The 20,715-nt window shown below is 41.5% G+C and overlaps 1 protein-coding gene across 1 annotated transcript in view; it reads left to right on the top strand.

Annotated features, from left to right (window-relative positions):
• dnah3 (dynein axonemal heavy chain 3) overlaps positions 1-20,715 on the top strand; it is a 170,740-nt gene that overhangs the window by 36,669 nt on the left and 113,356 nt on the right. The window contains exons 7-14 of the mRNA XM_041206203.1: positions 2,052-2,177; positions 4,958-5,153; positions 6,161-6,340; positions 8,020-8,156; positions 10,152-10,257; positions 14,833-15,011; positions 16,519-16,703; positions 17,895-18,018. Of these exons, the coding sequence (XP_041062137.1) occupies positions 2,052-2,177; positions 4,958-5,153; positions 6,161-6,340; positions 8,020-8,156; positions 10,152-10,257; positions 14,833-15,011; positions 16,519-16,703; positions 17,895-18,018 (1,233 nt within the window). The remainder of the gene's footprint in view (positions 1-2,051; positions 2,178-4,957; positions 5,154-6,160; positions 6,341-8,019; positions 8,157-10,151; positions 10,258-14,832; positions 15,012-16,518; positions 16,704-17,894; positions 18,019-20,715) is intronic.

Genomic DNA, 20,715 nt, shown 5'->3' with positions numbered 1-20,715 from the left:
TGAAGCTGGTAGCTGAGGTTTCGTGTCTGTACTTTATAATTGGTCTATCAACTATTGTGGGTATGACTTATTATTCTATACTTGATTATTTTACTGTGTAAAACAAAATGACATTTTAAATAATATTATAGAAATAAATGAGTGATGGCTAGGCGTTTGAAAGGAATTATTGGCCTGGGTTTTCATCCAGGGTAGTGGGAGTCAGGAAAATCCCCAGCTTGGCCTGCCTGCCTCTGGAGGAAGTGCCCGCAGAGGCAGGATCTTCATTGTCAGGGTGGGGGGGCAGGTATGGGCTGAGGTTGGGCCAGTGACCCAGGAAGAAGTGTGGAGGCAACCACAGAGGCTGCTAAATGCAGAGGCAGGCTGTTTAAAAGGCCCACTGCAATGCCGTGGGCTCTCAGCCAAACATACATAATGAAGCTTGGTTGAGAGCCCAGACAATTTGTTGAAACAGTTGCTCCCCAGAGTAAAAAAATGTTTGATTGACAGCCCAGGCATTCTGATTCTGCTGTGAATTTTATAATGTTTGTTTACATAAGTTAAGTGGTTTCAAGGGTTTATGGATTTTGTTATTGATACTTTAAAGGGTCTGGATGATTTACACTTTTATTAGCTTCTAGTGAAGAAATTTTTTCAACTTAGGAGAAGGTTATGAATGAATTATATTTTTCAAAGCTTTTTACTTTACACACCCCACAATACACTACAGGGTTCATTGGCTCTAGGCAGTGTATTGTGGGTCACTGGACATGAAAATGCCATAGCTTGGCATAGCGGGCATGAGGGGCTATGGGGAAGGATGGAAGAGCTTGGCACTGGGGGCTTGAAGGGCCATAACGCATGGGTAGAAGAACAGAGCTTGGCATAGGAGGTATGAGGAGGACCTTTTGAATTTACCTTTTACAAGGTCCCCTATAGTTTAAAAGCATTCAGTGAACCCTGAAAGATCTAAAAACCCATTTACTTAATCAGATCAAAGAAGAAATTGTAAATGAAGCATAATTAACCTAAAGGTTGGTTTGAGGGTAGCCCAGAGCAGGCGATGTCGTCATGGAGATGGGTGGAGTCCTTGGGGTGGGGTTGGGGGGGGTTCCCTGGTTTCAATTTATCTGGGTATTTTTGCTGAGAGTTTTTATTTGCAGTTTGGTCTGTGCATGATTCACTAAGAGCAAGCTTAAGTAAATGATAGTTAGCTGGGCCTGCACTGTAGGCAAAGTAAAAATCTAACTTCACCATCTGATGAAGAGTCATACGGACTCGAAATGTTAACTGCATTCCTTTCTGCAGATACTGTCAGTCCTGCTGAGTTTTTCCAGCTAATTTTGTTTTTGATAACTTTATCATTAACTGTGTGGAATGCGGGTGAGGCTTAATCTCAGTTTGAATTTTGTGAGGGAACAGAAGCTGGAAGTTTGCCCAGTTTGAAACAAGTAGAAGCATCTGTAGTGGTCCTCACAGAGTCTTGTGCCAAAGAAAGCAACCAGAAGATTAACTTAGAAGTATTGAAAAGTAACCAGAGAAAGGGACTGAGGTGCCCACAGTTAAGAAATGGTAAATGAAAATTTTACCTCTGAGAATAGCTAGAGCTGAGGAAAATTCTCCAGTGGACAGTGGCATACTTATAGGTGGTCCGTACAGAAGTAAATAACTTTAATGTTGATGTGTCTTGTGAGAGAATTCTTGGGGGAAGTAAGAGGTAACCCTGAGTGCATAACATACGTAGTTATAAACCATATTAAGTTAATAGCACTTGTTTTGTTTAATTTGTTCTCTATACAATAAAGTTTGTTTTGCTTTTAAAAATGTGAAACCTTGTGGCGTAGTTCTGTTGGTTAAAATGAGGTATTCGGATTTCTCTTTAAATGTTAACAGTCCCTAACCGGATTGTGACACCCTGTAATTGACATCAAGGAAATAAATGTGCATGAAATATTTTTCAATGTTTTTAGTTTGACATAACTATCAAACAATTAAACATAAATGGTAATAGGAAGATACAATTCAATCTGAAGGTGCCTAGTTTTAATAATTCAACCATCTGCCTCATTCAGGTTCGATAATCTCCGATTTGTACATCTGAAGAAAATAAAAAATGAAGACCTTCCTATGCTCCCTCAAGAGTTTGAAGATCTTGTAAAGAAACAGTGTGCAGAGGCTCATAACATCCTTGAAAACAAGTCAGTATGGTATCTTTTATAGAATCATAGAGTCATAGAGGTCTACAGCACAGAAAAAGGCCCTTCAGCCCATCGAGTATAAGCTGGTCAAACAAGTACCTAACTATTCTAATCCCATTTTCCAGCATTAGGCCCATAGCCTTGTATGCCATGGCATCCCAAGTGCACATCCAAATACTTCTTAATTGTTATGAGGGTTTCTGCCTCTACCACCCTTTCAGGCAGTGAGTTCCAGATTCCCACCACCACCCTCCGGGTGAAAAAATTCTTCCTCACATCCCCTCTAAACCTCCTGCTCCTTATCTTAAATCTATGTCCCCTGGTTATTGATTCAAGGGGAAAAGTTCCTCCCTGTCTATCCTATCTATGGCCCTCATAATTTCATACACCTCAATCATGCCCCCCCCCCCCCCCACAATCTCCTCTGCTCCAAGGAAAATAACCCCAGTCTATCCAATCTCTCCTCATAACCAAAACTCTCCAGCCCAGGCAACACCCTGGTAAATCTCCTCTGCACTCTCTCTAGTGCAATCTAGTGCTGTCCTCTGTTGACGCATCTGGAACTGCATCTGTTGTTCTGAATGATTCATGAAAATTAGCTTAGACTGAAGGAATTAAATGCTATTTGCATGTTATTTTTCAGGCAGCATTTTTATTAGCTTTAAACCATTTAAAGCTGACTAAGATATGTAAAGGAAAACCCACCCCATTATTTGAAGGAAGACAGCCATCAATTTTTAAATGGCAAAACGTAACTGAAATTTTCAGCTTCTAATTGTCTAGGCAGTCTTTGGCAACTTTGTCAACTTGGCACCAAATTAAATGATGTCTTTTATTTATTCATTGTCATAATGTAGGTGTCACTGCCTTCCTTAGATGTCCTTGAAAAATTGGTGGCTTTTTTAAACTGTTGCAGTCTTTGTGGTAAAGGTGCTTCAGAATTGTGTTCATCATGAAATTTTAGGAATTTGATCCACTGATAATGAAGGAACAGTAATGTTGGTCCTCATGATGGTGTTTGGTTTGGAGTAGAACTTTGACGTAATAATGTTCCTATGCACTTGCTGCCATTGTCATTCTTAATGCTGCAGATTGCAGGTAACTGAAAAACCCTTAGTGGGTCACTATTGTGCGTCCTGTAGACAGTACACACACTGTATCCACAGTAAGCCAGTGGTGGAAGGAATAGATGTTTAGTCTAGTGGATGAAGTGCAGATCAAAAAAACTTTTATTTTGGATGTTGCAGGTGAAAATATGTAAACGCACTCTGATTGTTTAATCATTACAATCCTTTTGCATTATTGATGACTCTTGGGCTTTTTGAGGTGAAGGGCGCCAGTGAAATACTTCTTTTAATATTATGCACCTGACATCATCTTCATACAGTTGTGGTGAAGTGCATGACCAGTTAAAGTTCCTTCCATTCTGCCTGAAAATATACTATTACCCCAATTCAAAAATAAGCTCTTCCTGGAACCCTATAATCTTTTTGTTTCCTACAGTAGCTGTCTCTTTGGCCCGCCTGGCAGGTTCTTTGCTGTAAACTCACACTAGCTGGGAAAACTGAGAGAGATGGCGGTGTATTGGTAATGCCACTGGGCTAGCAATCCCAGACTTTTACTCTGGGGCCAAGAGTTCAAATCTCATCAAGGCAGCTGATGGAATTTAAATTCAAATAATACATTTAATTAATTAAAAATAGCTGGAATTGAAAACTAGCCTCAGTAATGGTGACCATGAAACTATCGTTGATTGTTGGTAAAAACCCATCTGGTTCACTAATGTCTTTGAGGGAAGGAAATCAACCATCCTTACCTGGGCTAGCCTATGTGTAACTCCTGACCCACAGTAATGTGGTTAACTCTTAACTGCTATCCTCAAGGGCAATTATGGATGGGCAACAAATGCTGGTCTTTCCAGAGACACTCCCTTCCCATGAAAGAATAAAAAAAAATGCAATGAAAATGATCAAACTCATTTATTATAAAATTTTGCAGCCAACAGATAGACGAGACTTGCATCCCATCAGACTTGACCGGGTGTGAATAATGGCCGCAGGGTGATTGAAAGGTTTCTACAGCTTGCAATGTAAAATGAAGGGACTTTGCATTGTTGTTGGGGCTAATTTTGGTCTTGGTACCTCCCCATTTTCTTGGAGGAGAAGGGTAGTAGAAAACCAAAGTCACAGTGAAGGACTTGTCATCCTGTCTTACCAAAGGACAGTCTGCCTCAATTTTAGAATAGGTTCGGATGTAGGTATCCAAGTGTCACACTGGAAATAGGCAGGGACCTCATTAATTTTTGCCAATCATGCATAGGATCTCAATGCATTCTTGATGCTGGGACATGCAGGGCCCACTAGTGACACTGCACATAGAGCAGCTAGACCATTGGCCCTCAAAAAGACCACCGGAGGCCACAACAAAATTACTGAAGGTGAGTGGTTTTCATTGTTTTTGTGGCGTCAGAGGAGGTCAGGACAGCCTGCTGCCTGTGCAGTTCATGGTCTTCCCTGCACTGAATGGCAATCATCTGGCCCTTCCTTCAGATTAAGTTTCTAATTCTACATCTTGGAGGAGCCACTGACCGTTACCCTCTAACCAGCGAGTTGCCTGTCAATGCTCACAGAGTATTTTAGTGAGGCTCCACCATGAAAATGACTTGGGCCTCTGATGAAACTGTACCAGACAGATCCCTCAGGCTTGGTTTCTCCTGGCTTTTTGGAAGAGCAGTATTTTTGCCCTGCAGCTTAAACTAATTTGTCAATTTGTGCTTGCAGTTGGGTCCCAACCTGTGCTACTCTCTTCCTTACTCACAAAGAGAAGTGGATGCATCTGGTGCCACAAAATGATTGTGATTCAACTCAACAAGTTAAAGAATTCTTTGCATGTGCTGCCTCTATCATGTCTTTGCAACTAAGGGAACTTGTTGTCAACTCTTTGAAGGATCTCCTCTCATTTTTTACCGTACACAAGGTACTATTAGAAATGTTTCTTGAAAAAACATGTGAGGTATGCATGAATTAATGGGCATTAAAATGCACAATTTATTGAGCAAATATTAGGGATGGTTATATTCAGCAGAATAGACAAAGTGTTATTGTCATTTTGATCTTTTTAGGCCATATTATATGTCAAGTATATCATTTTAGCAAATCAAAAGGACTTGGGCCTTGGAGCATCGTCAAAGGAATGTCTTCTGTATGCCACATTTCCTGCACCCGCCAGGCGAATGGGGATTTGGTGCTGGGCTCTTCCCTCTTCACTTGCAGTTACTAGGGGAATTCTTGCTAGTTTCTTTTCCTCCGCTTAGTAATATGCTTAAATTCAGCGGGTTGCCACGTCTGATCTGAGGTCAGTAACGGCCGGGTATGGGCCCAATGCTCCATCGCCACCCATTCAGGGCTAGTTGATTCGGCAGGTGAGTTGTTACACATGATGGCGTAGTGGTATTGTTGCTGGACTAGTAGATCAGAGACCCAGGGTAATGGTCTGGGGATCTGGGTTTGAATCCTGCCATGGCAGATGGTGGAATTTGAATTCAATAAAAAAATGGAATTAAAAGTCTGATGATGACCATGAAACCATTGTCGATTGTTGTAAAAACCCACCTGGTTCCCTAATGTCCTTTAGGGAAGGACATCTGCCGTCCTTACCTGGTCTGGCCTACATGTGACTCCAGACCCACAGCAATGTGGTTGACTCTTAAATGCCCTCTGAACAAGGGCGATTAGGGATGGGCAATAAATGCTGGCCTAGCCAGCGATGCCTACATCCCAGGAATGAATTAAAAAAAGACAAATGCCATACCATCAAGCTTTGGTAATCTGGTAAAACTCTGCAAACCAAGTAGTTTCTTTGTGAACTTTTTGATTATTTAATCAAAAATGCATTTTCCCTAAATGTTTTGGCAATGTTAGCCACATTTTTGCACAAGCTTGTACAGGCCTTTGGTAATAGCATTTATTGCTATTGATTGACAGGATGGAAATGATTTTGGAGAAGAATACCATGAGATGCGATATGTCAGGCCACAAATCATGATCCTCAAACTGAAAGTGGAAGAACCTAAAATCACTTTTGAACCAAGCCTGGATGAGTGCTGGGACCTAATTAATCGATGCTTCAAGGAAATTCTTAAAAGTGCTGATGGAATTCTTAAGGTATCTAATGATCTTGGTCTTTTGTTTTGTTCAAAGAAGCTAATGATACACTCGATTCTATTAGTGGTGAATCAACTCCAGTTTCTACTTCTTGGGTACGTAGATAGACAACTTTTGCTGTTCATGTATAGACCCAGGAGTCCAAAATGTGTGTTTGTGTGGCTGCTCCCCCTGTTCCTCAAGTGGTCCATGATATAGCTGCATAAGCTGCTCCCATGTTGCAGTAAAGGCTGACAGCAGAGAAGATTAGGACATGGTGAGTAAAGTGCAATGTAGATGAAATGACTTCCAAAAAGTTGGAAATCACCAATGAAACAGTGAACTCTCAGAACATGTACGGTATAGGCATGGCAACAGCCTGTCAGTCTTATTGATCAATTATGCATCCTGTTGCTCTTGCCTTGTTGACCCCGGTGAGTTCCACACAGCTTGGTAAACCTGTGCACTGTCTGTTAAATTGCACCTCCTCTCTAAAAGCATATTTTTTCTATATGTTTTTAATCCTACACAAGTTTACATTGTAGTTATTATCACTGTAGAGGTGAAATGTATAACCTCTGAAATTTTGGATGGTTGTTGGGAGGTAGTTTGTGGGAAAGAATTTTATGTCCAATTTTACATCCATTTACGACTCTGATCATGGATCCCAATTTCCAGTGAGGGGTTGAAGATGCTTTAGCTCAGATGCAGCCATGCAAGTAATGGGTAATGAGATTCCTATCATAATTTATTTGTTGGAGAGAAAGGATGAAGAATAGCAATCTACACAGGCTGATAAGGCAGCGCCATAGGCAATCTACACCCTTCAAAAGATACCCAGAGTGTAAAACCTCAAAAGGTTCATGCCATTCCTCAATATATCAATTGAGTTGTTTGCTATATGGTCTCTGCATCCTATGGGATGTATGCAGAGATTCCTCAAGTTGCCATTCATTCCAGGGTCCTCTGCATTTTTAAGATGGCTCCATCATAGTGCTGCTAAGAATGGCTTTGCACTCTGTTGGTATCTCTGTTAATATCTTCAGGGAGTTTTGCGGTGCCTTCAGATGGTGTCTTCTGAAGTTTTACAAGCGTTCATCTTTTCACAGCAGTTCCTCAGAGATCAGTGTCTCAACAGCAGGAGTCTGACACCTTCACAGCCTCCACTTGGGTACATTGTGCTGTACCTCCTATACTTCATCTCCCGGCTCCATTGAGAGTTGCAAATCATTCCCTCCCAGTTTCTGTCCTAGACTGTTACGGGGGAGAAGTTATCTGAATCACATTGGAAATCAGCTAGAAATGGCCTCAGTTATATAAAGTAGGAATATTTTTTCTCCTCTATTTTCCCTTGACCTGTATACCAGCGATTCTTAAAAATTTCTAGCCATCATGTGATGAAGTGGCTGGAGGGATTGAATTTTTTTTGTCCTCCTTTGTAGCCTTTGAGTTCTCTCGCCACAGGGTTCACTATCTGCCAGAGAAAGGAGACGGGTGATCTGTTTCTTGGCCAGTGTCAAACTGTTTTGTAATCCGTTGCAGGGAGATTTGCTGATTATATTTAAAAAAAAAACCTTTCCCCTTTCTGCAAATGATCTGTCATCAGGAATAATGGAGCTGTTCAACATTCTAATCATGACAGACAGTGCTCATGCCCTCAGACTAAGTTGTTGGTGCATTATTTTTGTTCTCTGTAACAGGTGGAGTGTGAACTCTTTCCAGACATTAGAGAAAAAAACCTCACCATTCATACGGTAAAAGAAGATGAATCCTTAGTCAGTGAAATTATCAGCAAAACACAAGAAATTTTTAGTGCCAATGTCATCGGGCCACAAAGGTAAATCTTCATGTAGTTGTTGTATATTTGAAAACAGGGTGAATCGTCCTCTGTAATTAACAAGGTGGGCAGAATTTAGCGATGGGGTCTTGCCTGCCGGCTGGAGAACAGGTGAGACCCCCGCTTTGCCTCCACTGAGGAAAGCCCGCCGGAATTAGAGGGCCCATCAGATGCTTAACTGGCCAGTGTCGAGCCTTCCACGGAATTTTGGACCCCAGAGACAGAAATCCTATCCCCGTGAGCTGCTGGCCAATCAGAGGCTGGCAGCTCTCCATTGCCAGTTGGTGTCATTGGGAGTGGTGGCTGCTGTCAGTAATGCACCCATCAGAGGCCTAGGATCGATGAGAGACCCGGGCCATAAGTGAGTGGGGGCGATTTGGGGATTGTGGACTGGCTGGAGAAGGAAGCGGTCAGAAGAAAGGGTAGGGGGTGGCTCTCTGTCCCCTCTTTCCTGATGCCGGGACCATGATCAGGCACTGGGTATATTTGAATGAGGGAACACCGGCCCTGCCCCCCGTCATCAGCACCTCCGCTCACCCCGACTTGGAAGCCCGTAAGTAACCCCGACAGAAGTTTCCTTTTCAGGCCCCCATGTGGAAACCCCTGCCTGTTGCTGGTAGCAGCATGAGGTCCTTAAGTGGGCATTACTTAAGGACCTCAGTTAGCATTCAGGCTGGAAGGCCGTCCATGAGCCTTGTACGATCGGTCAGAGGCAGGAAGGTGGCAGGGCTTCCATCCTGTACCCTCCGGCCCGATTAAATGTCTTGCCTGCCTTCAAACTCACCGCCGGGGTTGGAGAGGGCATTAAATTCCATCCTATAAGTGGAACCTTACGTGAATTTGGTTAAAATACCAAACATGTATGAACTCATGCAATTATATTCTATTATTAAGAGTATTATTATATAGAGCACAACATGAAATTAATTCTACCAGTCTTGCCCAATTTGTGCTGGGCATGGTTATAAAGTACTGAGATAACCTGGATGACATGGGTAGGAACTGGAGTAGGCCATTCGGCCACTTGAACCTGTTGTGCCATACAGTAGATTGTGGCTGATTTATACCAACTCCATTCATTTGCCTTTGATCCTTTAACACCCTTGCCTAATTCAATAATGTTGATGTCAGCCATGAAAGTTTCAATTGACCCCCATCATCCTCGGTCCTTTTGGAGAGACATTTTCACATTTCCTCCACCCTTTACTTGAAGAAGTGTTTCCCGATTTCACTTCTGAAGGATTGTGCACTATTGTTCTGGATTCGCCCAGGAGACAAAATGGCTTCTCTGTCTCTGGTCTGTCTCATCCTTTTATCATTTTTAAACACTTCAATCAGAGCAACCCTAAACCTAATAAATGCAATACTGGAAGGTGTCTGACCAAACCTCCCCTTTGTATTCCAATCCTTGTCAACTCACACTAGCCAAGATGCTAAATTTGTACAGGTGAGCTCAATCAGGTTTCTAAAGTACCATTCAGTAGTTTAATCTGAGGTCCAACTTGGGAAAAGTAGGTTACTGAGATCCTCCCTTACAGCTGCAAGACTGGAGCCTTTATAGAACTTCAATTGAACCTGTGGAGGTTTAGTCATGGAATGTCTAACTAATGCTCTGTTAAGAGTTAGTAAATTATTAGGAGTTAGTAAGAGGATTTTTGGACCAGTATGGTTCAAGGCAGCCAAAAGATGTGAAAATTAGTGAAAAGGAATGTAACCCACCCTTATTACATGTTTTCTTATGGGATAGCATGTTTTTGTTTAGCACAGTGGTTTTAGGAGCGCTAAACGAGGAATAGCTGTCTGAGTTTGAAATATTTAAGCATAATTCCCTCACACACAGATAATATAACATCTGCATCTTTCCCCTCTGTGATACTGTGGTTTAGTTTCCCATTATGCCATATAAAAATACAAACTTACTTTACCACATTTAATTCTTCATGACAGGATAACTATTTTTATTTACACTAAATATTTTATTTTCTCTTTCTTTAGCTACCTAAATGTGTATAAAATATACAGTGATCTTTTGAACAACAAAACTGAACAAGAAATTACTACCTTTTTGTCAGAGAAACATTCAATGGAAGCATTCATAACAGTAAGTATACTGCTCCTATTTTAAACCTCTGTAAATATGTAGCTTTTTGCATAGTAGCATGGTTATAGCTCATAGTTTATTTCAGAAACACAGCCAACAAAATATTGTATTTCTGTATCTTTCTGAGGTTCTGTTTCAGAAAATTCTTTCAAGGCTTTGAAGGATTTGGTTAGATATTGGTCTTCGTTGTACTATACACTTTGCACCTAAGTATGGAAATGCATTAGTTGATAAAATCACGCCAGCACTTTTCCCTCATAACAACATTAGAATGTTAAAGTACAGGAAATGTTGCATAACCAGGAAGTTATTCATTTGCAATCCTTCTAGTGTATATGAGGGCAGTTGTCATGGTTCAGGATTTTTGTCTATATCACCTTGGGAGGATCTTGATGTAATTGATATTAAAAATTCCACTGTTAAACTACACATGACTCTTAAGTGGTTAAACTTGTAGAATAACTGAATTGGGAACAAGGGTACATTAGACAATGAAATTTAGTTAAGAAAATCCAATGAATATTCAAACCTATTGCAAGGGAATTAATGCTTCTGTTTTTGTCAACCCATCAGAAGGTGCGTGTTGAGAATATAATTCTTGGGCGCCACAGCTGAGTCCCTGGCTGGGGAAAAGGTCAGATGGACAGCTTCCCACCATCTCTCTCCCCAACCCACCCAGCCCTATCCCCTTGATAGGAACATAGAGAGAAAAGTACAAAGGAACACAGGGATGGTTAGTCAAGGAGCAAGGTCTGGCATAGTGAGGGGAAACTCACATCCAGAAATAATCAGAATCAGAAGGCTGAGCAAGAAATATCAAGCAATTCAATTAAACATTGTGCAAGATTTTTTGAATTTTTTTCCCTATACTTGAGAAGGGGTTTATTAGTTAAATTGAAGTGAGATTTGATTACATTGTTAATTCTGAATGTTACTTTCTGCCTATAAAATAAATTAACTTAAAGATGCATAGTGTACTTTGTCTCACTTAAGTGTTTCAATCCACCTTCAAAAAGCTTGAGAAAGCACACATGAAAGCTCATTGAAGAGGCAAAAAGACTTCCTCCGAGTTGAGATCAGAGAGGGTCTTTTTGTTACACCCACAGGGTTAAGCTATCTTATAATTAGTTATTGGGCTGTACAGATGCACCCCTGACACATGCTTACGGCAGTGACCAGCCTCCAAGAGGATATCGAAGACAGATCTGAAGCTTGTACCAACAGTCTACCTGGTATTCCACAATAACATAAGAAATAGGAACAGGAGTAAACCATAAGGCCCGTCAAGCCTGCTGTGCCGTTCAATATAATCATGGCTGATCTTCTGCCTCAACTGCACTTTCCTGCCCATTCTCCATATCCCTTGATTCCGTGAAAGACTGAAAATCTGTCTATCTGAACCTTAAGTATATTCAACAATGGAGCATCGACAACCCTCTGGGGTAGAGAATTCCAAAGATTCGGAACCCTTTTGAATGAACAAATTTCTCCACATCTCAGTCCTAAATGATTGACCCCTTATCTTGAGACTGTGCCCCTAAATTTTAGCTTCCCCAGTTGGGAAAAGCCTTTCGATTTCTACCCTATCAAGTTTCTTCAGAATCTTGTATGTTACAAAGAGATAAACTCAGAGATTAAAGGCCCAATTTACTCAGCCTCTCATCATAGGACAACCCTCTTGTCTCTGCCACCAACTTGGTGAACTTTCACTGTACTGCCTCCAAGGCAAGTATATCCTTCCTTAAATATAGAGATTAAAACTGTACACAGTATTCCAGGTGTGGTTTCACCAAAGTCCTGTACAAATGTAGCAAGATTTCCTTATTCTTGTACTCCAATCCCTGTGCAATAAAAGCCAATATGCCATTTGCCTTCCTAATTGCTCCTGTACCTATATGTTCCTTGTACAAGTATACCCAAGTTTTTCTGAACATCAACATTTATAAGTTCCAGCTAGGCCTTTTCAAAAATATTCTGCATATTTCTATTCTTACTACCGAAGTGAATAACCTCATGCTTCCAGACATTATACTCCATGTGCCACCTTGTTGCCCATTCACTTAACCTGCCCATATCTGTTTGCAACCTCTTGGTGTCCTCCACAAAGCTTAAATTCCCACCTAGCTTTGTATCAGTCTCTTCATCTAAGTCATTAATGTGGACTGTAAATAGCTGAGGCCCCAGCACTGATTCTTGCAGCACTGTAATAGTTACAGCCTGCCAATGTGAAAATGCCCCAGCTCTTTATCCCAACTTTTTTTTTCCTGACCATCAGTCAATCCTCTATCCATGTATCCGTCCATCCTCTATCCAGGTAGCTGTAGGCCAGGTGGCTTAACATCCGTCATTGGGAAAATGTTAGATCTATTATAAAGGATGTCATAACAGAGTATTTAGAAATGCATAATCTAATCAAGCAGAGTCAGCATGGCTTCATGAAAGGGAAATCACGCCTGACAAATTTAGTAGAATTCTTTGAGGAGGTAACAAGCAAAATAGATAAAGGGAAACCAGTAGATGTAATATATTTGGGTTTCCAAAAAGGCATTTGATAAGGTACCGCACATAAGGTTACTTAATAAGATAAGAGCCCATGGTGTTGGGGGTAGTATATTAGCATGGATAGAGGATTGGCTAACTAATAGAAGACAGAGGGTTGGGATAAGGAGGGCATTTTCAGGACAGCAACCTGTAACTAGTGGAGAGTCACAGGGATCAGTGCTAGGGCCTCAATTATTCACAATATATATTAATGACTTGGATTAGGGAAATGAATGTACTATCGCCAAGTTTGCGAATGACACAAAATTGGTGGGAAGGCAAGTGGTGAGGATGACACAAAGAATCTACAAAGGGATATAGACAGGTTAAGCGAGTGTGCACAAACTTGACAGATGGAATATAATGTGGGGAAAATGTGAGTTTATGCAACTTGGCAGGAAGAAAAGAAGAGCTGAATATTATTTAAATGGAGAAAGACTGCAGAAAGCTGCAGCACACAGGGATTTGGGGGTCCTCATGCATGAATCCCAAAAAGCTAGCATACAAGTTCAACATGTAATAGGGAAGGCAAATGGAATTTTGGCCTTTATTTCAAAGGGAATGGAGTATAAAAATAGGGAAGCCTTGCTAAAACTACATAAGGCACTAGTTAGACCACAACTAGAGTACTACGAACAGTTTTGGGCCCATTATTTAAGGAAAGATATACTGGCATTGGAGGCAGTCCAGAAAAGGTTCACTAGGTTTATCCTGGGAATGGAGGGATTTTCTTATGAGAAGAGTTTGAGTAGGTTTGACCTATATTCATTGTGGAGTATATAAGAATGAGAGGTGACGTTATTGAAACATATAAGATTCTTTGGGTGCTTGACAGGGTAGATGCTGAGAGGTTATTTCCCCCTGTGGGAGAGTCTAGGACCAAAGAGCATAAACTCAGAGTAAGGAGTTGCCCATTTAAGACAGAGATGAGGAGGAATTTATTCTCTGAGGGTAGTTAAAATGTGGAATTCTTTACCACAAAGGGCTGTAGAGGCTGGGTCTTTAGGCATACTTAAGGCTGAGATAGACAGGTTTCTAATCAGTAATGGAGTCAAAGGTTATGTGAAAAAGGAGGAAAGTGGAGCCATGATCTTATTGAATGGCAGAGCAGACTCAATGGGCCGAATGACCTACCTCTACTCCTACGTCTTTTAGTCTTATGGTCTAACGTATCACCTCAAACCCTATGAGCTCTTTTCTTGCGTATTAGCCTTTTATGTGGCACCTTATTGAATGTCTTTTGGAAATCAAAGTATAGTGCATCCCCTGTTTCTTCCCCTTTATCTACCCTACTCATTACATGCTCCAAATAAACTTGCTAAACATGATTTCTGTTTTATAACACCATGTTGATTTTGTCTGATCATACCATGATCTTCTAAATGCATTGTTAAGACTTGCTTAAAAATAGATTCCAGTATTGTCCCAATGACTGATGACAGGCTAACTGGCCTTTAGTTCCCTCTTTTCTCTCTCTCCTTCCTTTCTTGAATAGCGGAGTTACATTTGCTGAATTCCAATCCATTGGCACCATTCTAGAACCTAAGGAATGAACCAGTGCACACAACAATTACTGATGCCACCTGCATCCTTTGGCTTAGTCTCTTTTTCCTTCATTTTCCCCTCATTTTAAAAACGAATTCCCCCTGCCCTTTATTTGGTAATAAAAATGCTTCACATTGTTCAAGCTTACAGTATTTCTTCCAGAATGAGACTTATTTTTGGCTTTCTTTAACTTGAGGAATCAGGCTAAGGAATTTACACTGTTGGCTATGTCATGGGACGTGGGCACAAATGGAAATCAAACGCTTTTGCACCTGGGAAAGGAGGGGGAAGATCAGTGGGTGAACTTCCCAAGTTGCTTTTGTGCACTTCACAATGGTCAGGTTTTGGAGGTGCTCCTGGGAGCAGATAATCTGTCAAACTGCTTTATTGGGAAATGGTACATAGTAGGTGTTAAAGATCAATTTGTTGTGATACTCACTGTTTGCGGAATGCAGTACATTTTTGCTAACCACTGTCTCTTACTGCTAGAAAATAGAGGGCTTGCAGAAACTGTGTGATGAAATAGCTTTAATGCACGTCACTGTGCCACTTGCTATGTTTTGCCTGGATGCTGTCAGCCTGAATGCAGACCTCTGTGCTCGCGGTATGAAACTAAAGGAAATGTTAGTTGAGTCGGTGGTGAAGGAAAATCGGAATCTCAACATGAGGTATGGTAACAGCTGAATTTCCTGCTTGGTTTTTCATGAGGTTGCAGTTGACTGCATTTGAAGAAGGTGCAGCCGTGTAAATTGCATGCAAGCAAATTTTGGGGCTAGATTTTCAATTTCCAGCGGGGGTGGGAATGAAGGTGGCGCAGTTTGAAAATTGTGTTACTGGGTTCCATCGCCCTGGGACAGTTTGCATTCTTCAAATGGCCTGTGGGGGGTGGGGGGAGAGAATGAGAAACCCGCTTGCCACCCATTAAATGCCCCTTAAGCTCTTTATTAAGCTCTTTGTTAAGAGGCCTGTCCAGATCAAAATGGGATTTCCAATCTTTTTTCCAGTCAAAGCCAAACGCTCCGGTACATATTAGTACACACATGCTGAGATCTCTACAGGGAAAAAGGAAGTTTGTTTCTATCTGTGATTTTTGCAAAAATTGAGGGGTCAGTTAGGTGTTAACTCAGTTGGCTAGATGGCTATCGTGTGGTTCAGATTAACACGAGAAGCATGGGTTTGATTCCTGCTCTGGATGAGGTAAACTTTTTGGGATCTGCTTTCTTGCCCCGTCCTGGAGAATGGAAGGAAATGGCAAACCACCACCGACAAAAACTGCCAAGGAAGTGGCTCAGGATGAAGCATCAGTGGACAATTATTGAACTTTCCTGAATATTTGTTTTCAGATCACAAAACAGAATCACAAATGAAAACTGCAGCTTGCTTTCCTCGTTTTTAACTGCAGAGCTAAAAAAATCCTCTTTAGCATAGCTTAATATTTTTTTCAAGTGATGAGATATGAGTCATTGTAATGCAGAGAACACCAGGTATCACGACACAGAAGCAATATCTTCTTCAGTTCTCTGAGTGAAGGCAGGTCTGACCCACAGCGCCCCTGCTCCGCCATGGATAGGGCAAGGAGGCAAGTCCTGAATGCACCCCAGCCAGGACAGGGATTAAACCCCATCCTGTTGACACAGTCTGATCCACACCAGCCATTTAGTACTCAAGGAGTCCAAGTTGTTGTGGCACCATACACTAGTTTTATGTGTGTTGTAGTCTGCAGCTATGGATAGTGATGGCAGAGGCTCCAATTTTCTATCCATCACATGGCTGGCCAGGAGTCTCTCCTACTCTTAGTGCCTGTTATTGGTGTACATTGGAAGGATTACAAGTTGACACTCAGCCCTGTTTGGCTGCATTATGAATGCATCTTCCTTGGCCATCAGGCCCTGGAGTGGGATTTGAACCCGGAGCTTTTTGCTCAGAGAAGGGGACACCACCCACTGCACCTCAGGACCTCCAGACAAAAGTAATGTAAAGAGGTAGAAATACTTTGGAATTATTCAAGCCTATCTTCTACAGCTTTTCAGGCTTTACGAGAAGTGAACTCAAAAAGACATGAAAAATGAATCTTCAAGTAGTCAGTTTTACTTATTGTTTGTGTTTTTCTTAATGTTAAAGGAGATAATATGACCTCAATGCTATATATACAGAATGCTGTTTTCCCCTCTCTAGTATTTGTCACCGCTATGAGGAGATATCTGATCGGATTAGCGAAATACCTGAGACCACAGAAGAGCTGGTAGAACTTGACACTTTTGTGAAAAAATCCAGCGAGGTCACTATTACTAAACTGAAAGAAGAAATCTTTGAAGCAGCAGATAGACTGGATTTTTTATTAGACTATGCCACACTTTCAGGTAAACCACATGTATAGTATGTTTTAGAGAATTATTTGAGCATTTGCATTTTCTCTAGCCATCCATTCAACATTAATGTAACTATTTCTAAAACTATTTCATTATTGCCTTGTTTCACCTGGTTTCCCTTCCTATGTGCAGTACCTTACCCAGCAGTTTATTTCATCTACCATTATTCTGCCTACTGACATATTAGAGGGGATTTTGGTGCATTGAATGATCCAGGTTCTGTGAACAGTGGACAGTTGAATGGATTCTTTTACTGGCACGTGCTCCAACCTGCCTACTGATTTCCCAGTTTGTGCTGCACCCAGAAAATTCAGCCTGCTCGGTGGTTTGGTGGGGGAGGGGGACATAAAAATCTACCCGATTTTGTCCAACTCATTTTGTCACTTCTGAGCTGCCTCTTCCAATTCTACTGCCCCTCCTACTTTGGGTGTCACTATCCAAATGTAATTACTTGTTAAATTAAATCTCCCATCTGCCTGGTGAGGTAGGCATTAATGATCCTGCGCCATTATTTGTCGAAGAGCAGTTAGTTCTGCCTTTTACTTGGAAATATACCCTCCTCAATCATTGCTTTTATGAAATGATGCTGGTACAAGGTGGTTGCCATGTTTAGTTGCACGCTAGTCACTACACTCCAGTAGCAGCATTAAGAAACTATGCAACCTGATACGCAATATATGGTATATACTCGAGTAATGGTCAATCTCATGTATAAGTTGACGCCCGACTTTTAGCCAAAAAATCCAAGCTCTTTGTTCTTACTACCCGCTCACTGTTGAAGTCAAAGTTGCCCTGGGTGTAAACCCAGTCATTGATGGAGTTATAGAATAGCAGACCATTGAAGGTGACAGTCCAGTTCCTCATGTCTGCGTATGTCGATGCACGTTAAAAATACATTTTGGCTCCTTTTGTGCTACTTTTGGAGGGGGGTTGGCTGGAAGTGGTCTCCGACCTGGCAACTCTGCGATAGCGAGACGATGGGAGAGGGTGGATTTCAACCCCTCAAAAACATTATCCGTGTAAAAGCCGACCTCCTACTTTTTGACTAAAAGTTTAATCTCAGATACTTTGACTTTTGCACCAGTAAGCGCGATAAATGCAGATGTTTCAATGCAATTTATAACAAGTTCTATGGTTTGGATGATGCTTTTCTGATTGTTAGATTTTCCCTCTATCTTAAAGATGATGATATAAGGCTGAACAGTCAAGTCTTTAACTGGCCAGAACAAATTATATTGATGCTCGATTTACATCGGGACCGGCTGCTGAACAAGAGAGACGATGTAGAAGAAGATCTGAGGAACCGGTCTGTAGTTGAAAACATTTCTTCCTTGGGAAATAAAAGGGAAATAGAATTATCCTCTGTGAAATTGCACTGTAGCAAGGCAACAGGGAATAACACCATTAAAATTCTTGATAGGTTGAAGTTTGTAAATATACGGAATGAGCTTTAAGTGGGTATGTTGCCTATAATGTCTCCCTGTCACATTTTACCAAACTGCAGGTTTTGTTTTATTTCAGAATGACCTTTTAACTTGCTCAAGGAATCCACATTAGACATCAAACTGGTTGGCTTTCCTTTTTATGGAAATTAATCCATTAAAGCACTTTGTATACCTTGCTACATAGCAACTTAGCAAAGACTTTGGGCTGGATTTTACGCTGAGGGTAGGATCCTCACATCCCCAACGTATATTTCAGGAATGAGCTCATGGCCGCATTGCCCTGCTTTAATTTTTTTATGCAGCGGCCCTTTAATTAGTATGAGGCAGGACTTACGTCCATCTCTAAGAGGAAGTCCCCCCTCATAGAGCTGCTGTCCAATCAGAGAGCTGCTCTGCATACCGCAAGGGTCAAGCAGGAGCAGTGGCCACTGCTGGTACTGCAGGTAGGCCAAGGAGGTAGCATTCAGCAATGGGCCTGGACATTCAGGAAAGTTCGAGATTTTGCTGGGGCCTGTTAGTCAGGCTCCAGTGAGTGGTGCAAGGCATGTTGGACAGGGGAGAGGGGAGAGTGGATATGGGGAGGCAAAACCGTGTGGGAGGACCTCCGATTGACACAGCAGGCCTGGATAGGTAGCACTCTCCACTTTTCACTGACCAGCAACTCACAGGGTTAAATCTGCCAGGTTACCTGTTGGGCTTCAGGCCTCTCCTACCACCCATTAAATGGGAGTGGTGGCAGGATGAAGCCCTTAAATGGGCCAGAGTTGAGAGATGCACCTGATGCTTCCTGTACTGCTCATCCACCCCTGCCATGGATTTGCTGGCGACAGATACACTGCTGATGGCATGGTGCCCTAATTTATGGGTCCATCAACCTGTTTTCCTACCCATAGGTGGCCTGTAAAATACAACCCCCCAGTTACAATTGTCATGTATCTTTTTAAAAGGGCATCATGTCGGCACATTTTAGAGTAAGGCCTTATGTGCTGTTGATATAGAGGATGCATAGACCTTACTTGTTTTGGAATGCTTTTGTATTTCTGTCTGACTTTTATCACTTGCTTTGCATTGCTGATAACAGATGTTTAATATTCATACCTATTGTCACTATTTAACAAATATTTTTTCTCTTTCAGTTTAAATGGTTTCAGATTTAATTTGACTGTTATAGAAATCTTTTCTTAAAAAACTTGAAAGCAATGTGATGATTGATGGACGTTGAAAAGAAAATAACCTTTGCAAACATTTATCATCTGAAGCCAAAGAATTGGGATAAAACTTGTGTTGTGAGAACACTTGCATCATATGTGTGCTTAGCAACACATCCTAATGCCAAACAGTCCATGATGTTTTTTCAGTAATCCAAGTGGAAGAGCCTTTTCAACAGCAGCTAGTTAATCTTCATGGAAAATAATGCCCTACTCAATGTGGCGGGTTATAAAGATTCAAGAAATTATGTTTGTTACTCTCCCACATTACTTCTATTCATCGGAACTAAACTGAGTCACAATGATTAGATAGATAATAAATAGTTGGCAGCAAATTATGAGGCAATGATTTGTTATATGTTTTCCAGACATTGTAAATCATGATAGTAATGCTTCAGCGATTTCTGATGTCAACAGAACAATTAATTAATTCCTGGCTTAAATTTATTGTTAGATACTTGTCCTTCTTTATAAAAGTACAGTTTTTTAAAGTAGATTTTTGACATCATCTAGGGTGAAGTGGTGCACGACAAAGGTGAAGACAGGAGTGATATAGGGCCTGAAAGCTTCGTGCATTCCTTGGCTGTTACTGTAATAATAATAGAGTATCTTTTCAAAATGTGTTTCGTTGGGACGTAAGATGTTCAGTATGCATTCTAAACAGCTGGCCCCCAAGTCTCATTACACAGTGTAGGGAGGGTCAATGTTAAATCAACTTCACTGGTAATTATGCAAACACTAAAGTAAAACATTTCAAAAACATTGTTATATGCCACATTCCTTGACTGCAGCCATGTTACATTCCTCTGCTCTGAGCCCATTCACTTTTGCAGGAGAAATGTGTGTGTATGTTTTTTAAGAGAGCTTTTAACACCCTTTTTATTTCATTTTCATTTTATTCCTCTCTCTTAAATTACTGGTGCAACAGTGACTTTTTCTAATGACTCTGAAGTACAGTTTTGTGTGAAGAATATGTATACCAGTGGTATTCACTACATGGCCATAGACTTGTCTCACTGAGGCCCACTCACCACCCCTCTCCCATTCCCTACCACTCTCCTGCTTGCCGCCTATCTCCCGCTCACCACTTGCCTCCCGCTTACCACTTGTCTCCCACTCGCAACCTCTTTCCTCCCTGCTGCCTGTCTCCTGCTCATCGCCTCTTCCCTGCTTACTGCCTGTCTCCACTTGCTGCCTGTCTCCCACTCACCACCTCTTCCCTGATCACTGCCTCTCTCCCGCTCGCCACCTGTCTCCTGCTCGCTGCATCTCTCATTCCTCGAACCACCTGCACGCTGACCCACCTGCACGCTACCTCTCCCCCACTTGCTGACCCTCTCATTCACCACC

The sequence above is a fragment of the Carcharodon carcharias genome, chromosome 15 (genome assembly GCF_017639515.1).
Source record: "Carcharodon carcharias isolate sCarCar2 chromosome 15, sCarCar2.pri, whole genome shotgun sequence".
In the NCBI taxonomy this organism is placed as follows: domain Eukaryota; kingdom Metazoa; phylum Chordata; class Chondrichthyes; order Lamniformes; family Lamnidae; genus Carcharodon; species Carcharodon carcharias.
This window is presented reverse-complemented; position numbering and strand designations above follow the sequence as displayed.